This window comes from Phalangium opilio, unplaced genomic scaffold (assembly GCF_054372755.1).
Source record: "Phalangium opilio isolate 3A_F unplaced genomic scaffold, DU_Popi_V2 ptg000077l_1, whole genome shotgun sequence".
Classification (NCBI taxonomy): Eukaryota; Metazoa; Arthropoda; class Arachnida; order Opiliones; family Phalangiidae; genus Phalangium; species Phalangium opilio.
In genome coordinates, this window is record NW_028324185.1 from 3939695 (window position 1) to 3952167 (window position 12473).

At 39.8% G+C, this 12473-nt stretch overlaps 1 protein-coding gene across 1 annotated transcript; it reads left to right on the plus strand.

Annotated features, from left to right (window-relative positions):
* Window positions 1–8038: 8038 nt before the first annotated feature.
* On the plus strand, window positions 8039–10865 carry LOC149656989 (uncharacterized). Its single transcript, XM_089844648.1, has 6 exons — window positions 8039–8918; window positions 8966–8987; window positions 9094–9274; window positions 9365–9811; window positions 9894–10278; window positions 10717–10865. The coding sequence occupies exons 1-6, from the start codon at window positions 8039–8041 to the stop codon at window positions 10863–10865; spliced, it is 2064 nt and encodes a 687-aa protein (XP_089700774.1).
* The last annotated feature ends 1608 nt before the right edge of the window (window positions 10866–12473 follow it).

Below are 12473 nucleotides of genomic sequence, written 5' to 3' on the forward strand. Positions count from 1 at the left end.
CATCCGGCCATTCCAAGGAATCGTTGGAGTTTTTTTAGCGTCTTTGGCTGAGGATATTTCTTGATTGCGTCAACCTTGGAAGGATCTATGTAAATTCCGGTTTCGTTGATTACATGTCCGAGGACGACTGCTTCCGATTGGGCAAAGCGGCATTTCTTCATCTGAAGAGTTAAGCCAACGTTTTTTAGTATGTTCATTACGTACTCTAGAGCGTTCTTCTGCTCTTTCCATGTCTCGGAGGCTATTAGGATGTCGTCGAGATACACGACGATAGCGAATTTTTCTCCATCTCGGAAGACTTCATCCATGAGACGCGGGAATGTACTTGGCGCGTTGAAAATTCCGAACGGTAATAGGTTAAATTCGTATTTTCCCGCGTGTGTTATGAAAGCTGTGTTCGGTGCACTTCCTGGTTCCATTTCAACTTGCCAATATCCGGATTTCAAGTCCAGGGCGGTAATGTATTTGGGCTTTCCTAGTTTACTGAGGGTCTCATCAATTCTAGGAATCGGATATGGGTCCTTTGCGGTGATTGAATTTAATTCTCTGAAATCGATGCAGAAACGGTATTTCTTCTTGCCTGTACCGGATCCGTCGTCTTGCTCTAGGATCACTACTGGCGAGGCCCATGGTGACGTCGAAGGTTTGATTATCCCATCCTTGAGCATGTCATAGATGCTTTGTTCGATGATTTTTTTCTTAGCATCACTAACTCGGTATGGTCTTTTTTGTATAGGCTTAGCAGTCCCTGTGTGTATTTCATGAACCACTAAGCTGGTTCTTCCTAACTTATCACTAAAGAGTTCCGGAAATCGAAGGATTTCTTTCAACTCTCTCTTCTGCTCATATGAGAGAGGTTGATTCAACTGCTTTGTTGACGTTAGAAACCATTTGAGGTGAGGGAGGAAGCTTATCTTCTGATACGTTTACGAGTTTCAATAATAGTCCATCAATATTACAAGTTAAATTTCCAAAATCGATAATGGTCTTCCAGTCTTCTAGAAAATCCTGGCCTAAGATTGCATCGCAGAGAAGTGAAGGGACGATATGGAACTCTTGACTAAATCACCTCGTTATATCCTGTTCAAACTTGATTTCAAAATCTAATACGGTAGAGCCTTTAGTGAAAGAGTATTGTCCATTTCCCATTACGATACATTCTGATTTTTCTGAATTGGGTTCTAATCTGATATCCCCTCGAAATTTCTGTATAGCCCGCCATTGGTCTAAACTAATCATGGAAACTTCTGTCCCATTATCGATTCTAGTCTGTATGGTTGTGTGTTCGAATTGAATGTTTATTAAATGTGGTTTTCTTTTGGGGAATCCTCTTCTTTTTCGTATTGTGGCCAGTCGTAAAGAGGATCGTGCCACGATTCGATTTTCTTCTCGCGGGACTATTGTGTTGCGGGAGGGAGACGTCCTCGGGGATTCCCTCCCGGGTTGGCGTTTCCCGGAAACGGACCTCTTTGTCTTTCTACCCTTGGGGATGGATATTCGCTGGCATAGTGACGCAAGCCACCGCAGTTGAAACAGGTGACTGGTCGGTCGTCGTGAGTGACTCTCGGAGGATTTTGGCCTTCCTGTATTTGATTCTGTGGACGTCTAGGAAGGAGCTGTAGTTCTTGTTGCTGAGGCTTGTTTTCTCTGGGTTCAACGTCAGGATTTCTTCTCTCGAAGACTCGAGTTGGACGAAGGAATTCGTCCCTGGGTAGGCTTCGTCTTCTTTGTGTTGGTCTTGTCGCAAGGTGGGGTTGCCTTGGTTGGGAACTGGGCCTTTGGAAAGGAGCTCGATAATTTTGAACCGGGCAGGTTTGAGGAACAGTTTGGACGAGGATAGGATTATAACATCCGTCCTGATGTGGGTTGTTATTGTTCCCATGCGGGATGTTCATGTTAGTGTAAGTTCCCATGTTCGGGATGTACCCTTGATTTGTTCCCAGTCTGGGAATAACCAGTTGTAGGGGGAGCTATCAGTTGGACGAAAGAATTCGTCCCTGGGTAGGCTTCGTCTTCTTTGTGTTGGTCTTGCCGCAAGGTGGGGTTGCCTTGGTTGGGAACTGGGCCTTTGGAAAGGAGCTCGATAATTTTGAACCGGGCAGGTTTGAGGAACAGTTTGGACGGGGATAGGATTATAACATCCGTCCTGATGTGGGTTGTTATTGTTCCCATGCGGTATGTCCATGTTAGTGTAAGTTCCCATGTTCGGGATGTACCCTTGATTTGTTCCCGTCTGGGAATAACCAGTTGTAGGGGGAGCTATCAGTTGCACACCCGAAGGTAGAGCAACTACTTGTTAGGTCTGGGTGCTATAAAAGGCAGGGCCTGTTGTATAGGTTGCTCTCTCACATCCATAGTTTGCTGCGCGATAGGATTTTGATTGTCTTGGGATGAGAGAGGTTGGTCTAGCTCAAAAGTTTGTTCTTTTTGTAGGCATACATCGTGCAAGTCTGAAATCGTCTGCGCTGGGAGAACCATAAGTTACCCCTTATAATCTATCCTCAAGTTTCGTTTAATAATGAGGAGCAGTTCATCTTCCGGTATTGGGGGATGTAAATTCTGATTTACCCTAACGAAATATCCGAAAAACTCGTCGATGGATTCAATTTGTTTTTGTCTTCTATTATGTAAATCTATTCGGGCCTTAGCTTCCTCATCCTTAATCCTATAATGGCGTTTTAGTCAACCCTTAAATTCGGCCCAATCTACTCCTTGGGGGAGGGAACGATACCAATATAGGGCATTGCCTCTTAACAGGAGGGGCATGAAAAGCATTTTGTCATCCTCACTGATTTTATGGAAGCTCGCATATTTACGAATTGTCTGAGAAATTCGGGAACACTTCTACCATAAAACGCTTATCTCTACGGGGTTCTAAATCTTTCGCACTGCCCTGGTTAGACACCGCCAGGTTCGAAAAGGATTGCAAGACTGACGCTAGGAATGCTGCCTGCTGGGTACCCAGTATTTGGACTACTCTGTGCTTGAGGATTTTGTGTCCCGTGTGGCTGACTAGCACCTTGTGAACTTTGAGGTTGAAAGCTAGGTGGGGACTGAGGAATTCCCTGTGGAATCTGTCCTGTAGGGCGCAGAGTTTGTCCAGGGTTTACTGGACTGGTTCTATTTTGCCTACTAGGGGCATTTGTGTATGCGACCGAACTACGACGTGGAGTTGCCCCACAGGGAGAGGTAGTAGTTACTGTTACTGTCGGAATATTTGCAGTTGACGTGGCTTTTGATAAACTTGCCTTGAGGAAACCCAACTATTCAGAGAATGCTTTGCCCTTGCATATGAGTTTAATTCAATCCCTACCTTCTGTTTGGGAGGACTGGGTCTAGGTATCCCGCTTAACTTGACTAAATCACGGGTACTTCCCTTATGTCGAGTTCTAACTAGGCCACTCCCCTGGGGGTTGAAACTTTGGCTCATGCTATCAAATAGGGCTAAATTATTCTCATGTCTAATTCTTTCTTCCTCTCTTAAGTTGCTCCTCGTAGAAGTATGGGAGGAATTTTCTGTCCTTGCATCCCTTGTATTCTAGAGGGCTGGTAGGCCCTTCTAGATAAGAACCCACACCCTCCCGTAATGTTAAAGAAATAATTCACAGATTTTAGGCTTAGAAAAAGCATGGGATTTTTGGTGGTCCACTCCATCGAATAACTCAGAAACTACTGCGAAGTTAAGGTTCGGAACACTTTTGAATTATCAAGGAACTATTGAATGTTGAACTTCTGAAGTTTGATTAAGAATAATTAATTCTAAGTATTTTATTTTAATTAATTTATAAATCATGGTGAAACCGTTACATATATTACACTGTTTTCATAGCATTTTGTTCAGCCTCCATCGGGTTTGTGGCGCATAGGATAACGCGTCTGCCTATGGAGCAGAAGATTGCAGGTTCGAGTCCTGGCAAGCGCGGTGTTTATTTTTTCATATCTTTTATTCAACACAAATGAAATAATCCTATAAATACAATGTTTGGATAATATTTTGGTTACGAAGTAAGGGATTGTGGCGTAATGGATAACGCGTTTGCATTCGAGGCAAAACATTGCAGGTTCGAGTCTTGGAAAGATCGTTATCTATTTTTGATGAAGAATCTTAGTATATATAAGGGAAATTCTTAAATAACAAACTTTCAATGAAATGTGCGCGTGGGTTAGAAATAACTTTTTTTTAAATCTATACAAAAATGTCAACTAAACTTAATTGAGTCACCAACCGCCTTTTTATATGAAATAAGTTACCACCCGCCTATCTATGGTGAATTAATTTACAACCTGCCTACCAATTGTGAATTAATTTACCACTCCCCTGCCAAATGATTTAAAATTTTAATCTTCCCCATAAAACAGTGAGAGGCACTTGGAGTGAGCCAATATGCTTACGAACATCTTACTGGAACATCGAATTAATGAAGTTTGACAAGCATATTATTATTTTTATAATAGATTAATACAAATCAAGGCTGAAGGAACAGATATTATATAAAAAGGACTTGGTTTGCCCAAGCCTTAAAAACAAAACGATAAGAGTTTTTCCAGTTGTCTGAAGCGCGGATATCTTTTTTCTATTGAATTTTAAAGACAATCCGTATTTTACTACTCTTTAGAATTTAATTCAATCACCTGATTTTACTGCTAATGGATTAGTTTCCTATAAATTAATTGAAAGAAAAAATTACTTATCTCAGATTTTTCAACAACAATTCCATTTTCCTGAATCATTTTATCATGCAATTATTATTTTGAGGGATATCGTGTAGATTAAATCTAATTGACTCTTTCTTTTTTAATTTCCGAGAATTTTCCTTTCAAAAGGTTTTAAACACATCAAGTTTTCATAATGTTGTCAACTAAACAGCAACTCAACCAATATTTCTAAAATCTTCCCCACAAGTACTGATATATACAGTTCAATAATTGTGACTGTGCTTAAAGAGGAAACGAACCCCTTTATCAAATATAAGAAAGGTGATAACAGCCCCCTTTTGTATTCGAAAAGACCGCATATAATACATTATTAATGAGAGTGTTATTTGAAAATTGAAGTATGTTCTTCATTGAAAAGAAAAAATTTCATGATAAAATGTTTCAGGAAAATGGAATTGTTGAAAAATCTGAGATAAGTAATTTTTTATTTCAATTAATTTATAGGAAACTAATCCATTAGCAGTAAAATCAGGCGATTGAATTAAATTCTAAAGAGTAGTAAAATACGGATTGTCTTTAAAATTCAATAGAAAAAAAATATCCGCGCTTCAGACAACTGGAAAAACTCTTATCGTTTTGTTTTTAAGGCTTGGGCAAACCAAGTCTTTTTTATATAATAAATAATGCACCCAAGAATGTTCTGAATTTTTGTAAAACAATTTTATTTAATTAATTTGCAAGATTCTATCACATTTTAAGGAACTTAAAAATATCACTTCAGCCTTATTTGCGCCATTACATTCCGTCCTTTTTATTCCATTTCAAATAATTTGGAATGTAGTAATTAAAATAAGCAAAAAAAACCTGAAGTCCTAAAAGGGCCAAACTAAGTTGCACTTGCCTATAATACATTTGTTAGGGTTTCAAAAGAAAATGTTCCGTCGTTCTTGATTAGGTAAGGAGTTTTCTTGAGGACTGTTTCTTAGTTTCCTTTATCACCAATGACTGGACACTTCATTTCGACCAAATTATCGTTGACTAGACCGTCAGGGGAACACCCCAAGAATGGATAAGAAGGGTTGACTTCAAAACCAATCTTCCTTACTTTTAAATTAGACTCTTTTTTAAAGCAACAAGAGTTTTTTTCGTTTATAATTCCATACTGTGTGAATTCATTTCCCTTAAAGTTTGACTTAAGAGCTTTTTGAATTTTTTCAGTAGGATCTTTTGGAAAATATGTGTAATACTCGTAGCAATTTTGACAAGAGAGAGAGCAACAGGTACTAAACAAAACGAAAACAGTATTAGACTGTATTACCAATTATATACTCATGTTATGACCAAGGCTTAAGAGTTTACATAACTAATTTGGTTAATATTAGGGTGATAAGGTTTTCAACACTTACCATTTTTGAAAATATTCTCTTTTGAAAATTGTGGTTTCGAGCACTATTTTTCATTTCTGACTGAATTATCAAACGTCACATACACTGCCGCTGATGCAGGTCTCAGGCCTGCCATTTTTGTTTCCCCATCCCCTAGATCAAGCTTCGCGTTTTCTCCGCACGGTGACACTAGTGAAACTTTTCGTTCTAGGCGCGGAATCTGGCAGCCCTGAACTAGGGAAATTTTGGTCCAAAAAGGGAAATTTTAAGGGTTAGAAAGGGAAATTTAATTTTTTCACACGTGGAATCATTGCTATGAAGTTCCTTTCCTTTGTTCTCTTGCGAACATAGAGATACAAGAAGAACAGTTGAATTTTCAGCTTTGATTCAGGTTCAATGGAAGCGCCCCTTCGCGTGTGTGATAGGGTGAGTTGCTTGTAGCGCCATCTACATGCGGCGAGGTAAACTAAAATATTACTAACCCCATGTTAACAGTTAACACTCGAAGTTAAGCAGCTTTGAGCGCGGTCAGTACTTGGGAGGGAGACAACACGGGTTCAAATCCCGCCTGGGACGTTTTATATTTTATTGATTTTTATTAATTTCCGATTATTGCAGACGACGCGTCGAGGCTCAGTTCGCCGCTTAGCTCGCGCTCCGGTTTTTGCTGTAGTTTTTCAGTTCTTTTATCGTTCTTCGTCTGGTTTTTAGCACCTAACGCCTTCTAAAGACTTCCGTTAACGGTAATAAAACTTAATTTCCAGTTATTTTTTCTATTTTTCGCGTTTTCGCTGTTTGTTGTACCTATCTACTGGCAACGGTTTGCCATACGTTTTGGAAAAACTCTTACTTTTTACTCCGCGGTACCCATGACGGTGCTTATTACTATAACTGTGTTTGAGACTTAACTAACTCGGAAGTATTTTGCGCTGGTGGTTTTTTGGCAATCGCCATGGCGGGTTCTAAGGATCAGTGTTGCTGTTGTGATTCCAATTTCTTTGGTCAGCAGCAGGTCCTGTGGTGCATTGGTGGCTGTAGAAGGAGAGTACACAGGAAATGTTCCAATGATCAATCATTTACCTGCCAAGTTTGTAAGGGTCCATCAAAATCTTCTAGACCATCTCGCAGTCCCTCTCGTAGAGTAGGAAGCTCTGTTGCTGTTGATGCTAAATCACCTTCAACTTCCAGCCACACCGATTCTGTGCCTATGGCTGATATACATGATGCTTTGCAAGAACTTCTCCCACCTGATAGCCTTACTCGCAATCGGAATTCTATTTTAGATTGCATACTAGAACAACCTCAGTCCACTGAGAAGCTGGTTCATTCTCTTCAGTCGGAAATAACGTCGCTCCGAACTCTGACCTCTTATCTTACAGAACGCGTGGAAGTATTTGAGAAACAAAATCAAGAGCTCACCGAACAATTGCAGAATCGTCGCCAGTCTGATGCTGCCACTCCCTCTACTGTGACCAACGGTCAGTCTGCGTCTCGTGATTCCCCCTGTACTCCAGCACGTTACTCCCTCACTTACCAGCGTTGGTGCACGCTAATCCTCATTTTCCTCGCCTCGGTCTGAGTGGCGTGCCTCTTGCTAAGCCTCCTCCTCCACGCAAGATTACTAAACCTGCTCAATTGGGGTCTTCAGTTAATTCCAAACTGAAAGCCGTTTCTCGACCATCTGGTCCCAGAAACTCTTTCCGTAAGGCTATATTCGTTAGTCTATTGGAGGAAACACTTTTATCCAATTACCTAAGTGAGATACTGATTGCCGAATTAGGCATCACTTCGCCAATCTGCATTCGACTAAAACCTAGGAGTCCTACTGCTGTCCACTCATCGTTTTACGTGTCCTGTGATTATGCTACCCAGTTTACTGCCCTATCTGATCCTTCCAACTGGCCTGTTAATTGCATTATTACCGAATTCAATGGCTTCCCACGTGACACCAACAAAAATAGTAGTGAGCTCACCAGTGCTAACGCGACCCCATCAACATGAAAGAACTAAGCATAGCCTATCAGAACGTTCGTGGTTTGCGTACGAAATCTGTGGAATTTTTTACAAACGTTACTTCGACAGATTATGACATTATATGTTTAACCGAAACCTGGTTTAACGACTCGCACTTTACAAATGACTATTTTCCTAATTATTACAATGTCTTTCGCGCGGATCGCTTAGATCCTCATTTTAACAAAGTCTGTGGTGGTGGCGCGTTGATTGCCGTGCGTCGATCAATTAATTGCTGTAGAAGTCATGATCTTGAGGGCACCTCGGAGAATGTTATTATTGAAATTCGGACCTCGTCCTCTGGGTCATTAATATTAGGCACTGCTTACTTTCGACCAACCCTCTCTGATGTTGACTACACGCTATACACGGATCGATTATTGCGGGGCTTGGATGGTACTACCGCTGACATTGTTCTTCTTGGTGATTTTAATCTGCCTGGGATCGACTGGCTAAATTGCAACACTCTTGGCTGCAATTCACCTACTCGATCCAAGGCCAAACCTGTTTTTGAACTTTGTTATAATCTTAATCTTAATCAAGTTATCCAACCTACTACAACCGGCAATTTACTAGATCTATGTCTCACCAATATAAATTTTATAGAAATTGGCGAGCTTGATGACCCGTTGGTTTCTATTGATTCCTATCATTCCCCACTATTTATAACCCTCCCCGACACAACTTGCACGCTACCTCCACCACCTGACCCCAGCTATATTTACGCTCAAGGAGACTACGAACTACTATACTCTACATTAAGGGATGTTGACTGGGCTGCGTTGCTCGACTCGCAGGACGTTAATTATTGTGTTGCTTTGCTCACTGATCGAGTTCGGGTGGCTATGGAGATAGCTATTCCTCGTAAGACGTGCCGCGGTTTTCCTGGATTTCCTTTTTGGTTTTCTCAGGCTCTCCGCAGGGCTATAAAACGTAAGCGGTACTTCTATCGAAAGAAAAAGCGTACAAACACCCTAGCTGATGCCATTGAATTTAACCGCCTACGTGCGCTTGTGAAAAAATTGCTATCTCGCGACAGGAATGCTCATATTGCAAGAGTTTGCAATGACGCGGTTTCTCACCCGAAAAAGTTCTGGAGCCTTGTCAATGGTAACATTCGAGAAGATTCCAAAACCATTACTCTCAAACTTGGTACCGCCATGGTTTCTGACCCTGAACGTCTAGCATCGAAGTTCTCAGAGCACTTTTCCCGTGTCTCTGTAGATAATACTCAATCAAATGAGCCGTATCACTTTGATTGTTCAAGTATTGCTACTTAGCCTTTCCACACTCTGGTTATTACACGGCAGGATATCCATAATGCCATTACCAAGCTTCCGAACAAATTCTCGACGGGAGCGGATGGTATCCCAGCTTTCATCCTTAAGGGCTGCGAGTCCGTCCTACTTCCGTTGTTAGACCACATTTTTAATTTGTCACTTCAGACCAGTACCTTCCCCCCTATTTGGAAAAAAGCCGTTGTTGCTCCGGTTTTTAAATCGGGTGCGTCCTGCGATCCGGGTAACTACAGACCCATTTCACTTCTCTGTGTATTTGCTAAAATATTTGATATGGTTATGCATAGACATTTACAACAGTGGTTTAATCAGTTCCCAAACGATTGTCAGTATGGTTTCACACCGGGAAAATCAGTTGATACCAATCATGCTGCATTTATGCATTACGTTGCACCGGTGGTGGAAAGCCGTGGGCAAGTTGACGTTATCTATTTGGACCTTGCAAAGGCTTTTGATCGGGTGTCACATAGCTTCTTGAGGGACAAGCATCGCCTTGGGCGTAAACGGCCTGCTCCTTAATTGGATTTGCCATTATTTGAAGGATAGAGTTTATGTGCTAAAATGTAATGGGAAGCAAGCATCAATCGAGTACCATTTAAGTTGTGGAGTTCCTCAGGGTTCTTCATTAGGGCCTTTGCTCTTCAATATAAATATTTACGACCTCCATTTGCTGATACGTCACGCCAATCTCTTGCAATTTTCAGACGATAACAAACTTAGTATGATCATTGAAAATGTACTTGATTGCTCCTTATTGCAAGATGACATAAACACTGTCATTAATCGGTGCCGGCAAAATAATATTCCGGTTAACCCCGCTAAAACTGTCCATGTGACTTTTACCAGGAGAGTTAGTCGTACTATTCTAAAATCCTATACAATAGACTCTAATTTGATTCGTTCCGCAACTGAAACTAAAGATCTTGGTACGTTGTTTGACGCCAAGCTACTTTTTTCTAACCATGTACATAGGACCGTTAATTTATGTCGCCGTACCTTAGCCGTTTCTCTAAAGATATGTCGTAAATTACGCTCTCTGCATCATTTTCGGCTATTATATTTGAGCCTCGTCCGCTCGCGCTTAACTTTCGGATGGGTCGCATGGGCCAATTGTAGCCAATATCTTAATAATAAAATTGAAGGCGTGCAACGTAAATTTATTAAGTTTTGCCACAGATTATTTATACCCCGATCTACCTATAAGTATACCTTATTGTTCACAATTCTTGATATTCTAACAATTGACGATTATATTCGTATGAATGATTTTACTTTTATCTTCAAATTGTTAAATAACAAAATTCCTCTCTCTGTTATTTTAATGGCCCTCAAGTTCTCAACTCGTAAAAATTTGCGTTCCCCAGACACCTTCTATATCAGTCGCAAAACTTTAAACCCTATAGTTCGCATGCAAGTTACATGCAATAAATTTGCTAACTTAATTGACCTTTTTTCTGACAACCTGCAAGACGCCAAGCGCATACTTCGTATAGAGTTGTTAAACAATTACTAAATAAAAATTTTCAATATTAACTTTATAAGTTTCTCCTAGAATCAACTAATGTCGTGGCTTTGTAAATTTTGTATAATTTCGAATGACATTGTTTAAATTTGTATATATCCATGTAATTTTGTATAATTTTAATTTCTGTGTATAACCTCGCGAGTTGTCTTGCAACTTTTTTTATGGACATTAAACTTCAATTTCATTTCATTAATTAATGGAAGGAAAAGTGTTTGTAAAATAAAGAGATGTTTATTAACAGAGCATTAAATATTTGCAAGATGAAACATTACGGTATTTATTTTTTGTTCAGGTTGAATAGCTCCTTCGCAGGCCGATAGAGGCGCCACGTATCAAAAACCCTATCACACGCGAAGGGGTGGGATGGAAATTTGGAACAGGTAGTTTTGTCATATATTATTATTTGTTAGGCCTATTTACGCGTAAACCAAGATTGTTTTTCAGGATATCTAACAAGTCATGAACTAAGTTAGGACATTTTCAACGGTCTGAAATCAAAATAGGCTTTGTGCCTGTTTAACTCGGCTGTTTTACAAATACGAGAGAGTTCAGAAATGGCATCTAATATGAAAGAAACATCAGCGGAAAAGATGAGAAGGCTTCGTTTGAATCCAGAATACAGAGAAAGAGAAAAAGCTCGAAGACGAGAGAGATACACAGCAAATAAGAAGCTAAAGAGGGAGTTGGTTTTAGAATCTCCTGCGAGTCAGGACCCATCAACTAGTCAGAGTACAAATATTAGGTTCCAGTTCACTCATAGAACAGATTTTGTTAATTACTTATTTAATTAAACTGTAAACCAAATTCTTACTAGATTGGTTTTATTCATAATCGGAATGCTAATTTATAAACAATGGAAAAAACCCGAAAATTTTAAATTTGCCGGGGTCAATGAATATAGTAATACTAATTCTAGTCACTAGAGGGCGCGCAAAAGTGTAATCTGGCCGGGGCCATCTTGTTGGTAAACCGATTTCCCTTTTCCTCACCACATCGACAGTGCATAGTGACCTAATAGGGGGCTTAACTAAAAAATCCCCCTCTCTCTCCGAGTCCGTGCTTTTTTATTTTCGCAAACTATAGTTTATATAATAACATGTCTATTGTCTGATAATACTGAACTTAAATCTATTAAACTTCTCTATATGAATAATATGATAAAAATAGTTGTTAATTTAATATTATCGACGCTGTGCAACTAAATTTTTCTCTTGAAATTTTATAAGGGACCCCCAAATCTTCCTTAGCCTATCTGTAAAAAAAATCCACTGAGCTTATTAAGAAATTAAATTTCATTGCAACGCTTTACTAACAGGGGTTACGCTTTTAGTTTTTTTAACCTCTTGGAAATTGTATAATTAACGCAAGATTCATGGGTTTTTTCTCTCGTAGCAATAGCTAGGCCTTAAAACCCTCCCTACTCTCCCTTTTTACAGCTATCGCGAAGACAACTCCGAGATTAACCTTAAACTTGCTTGAGGGCCTATAATTTTACCCAGTCACGAATTATTTTAAATCGAATATGAAACTATTTGTACATCTTTGATAGGTACCATTAATTTTATGGTTTCCTCCGGGTTAAATTTTATAAGGACT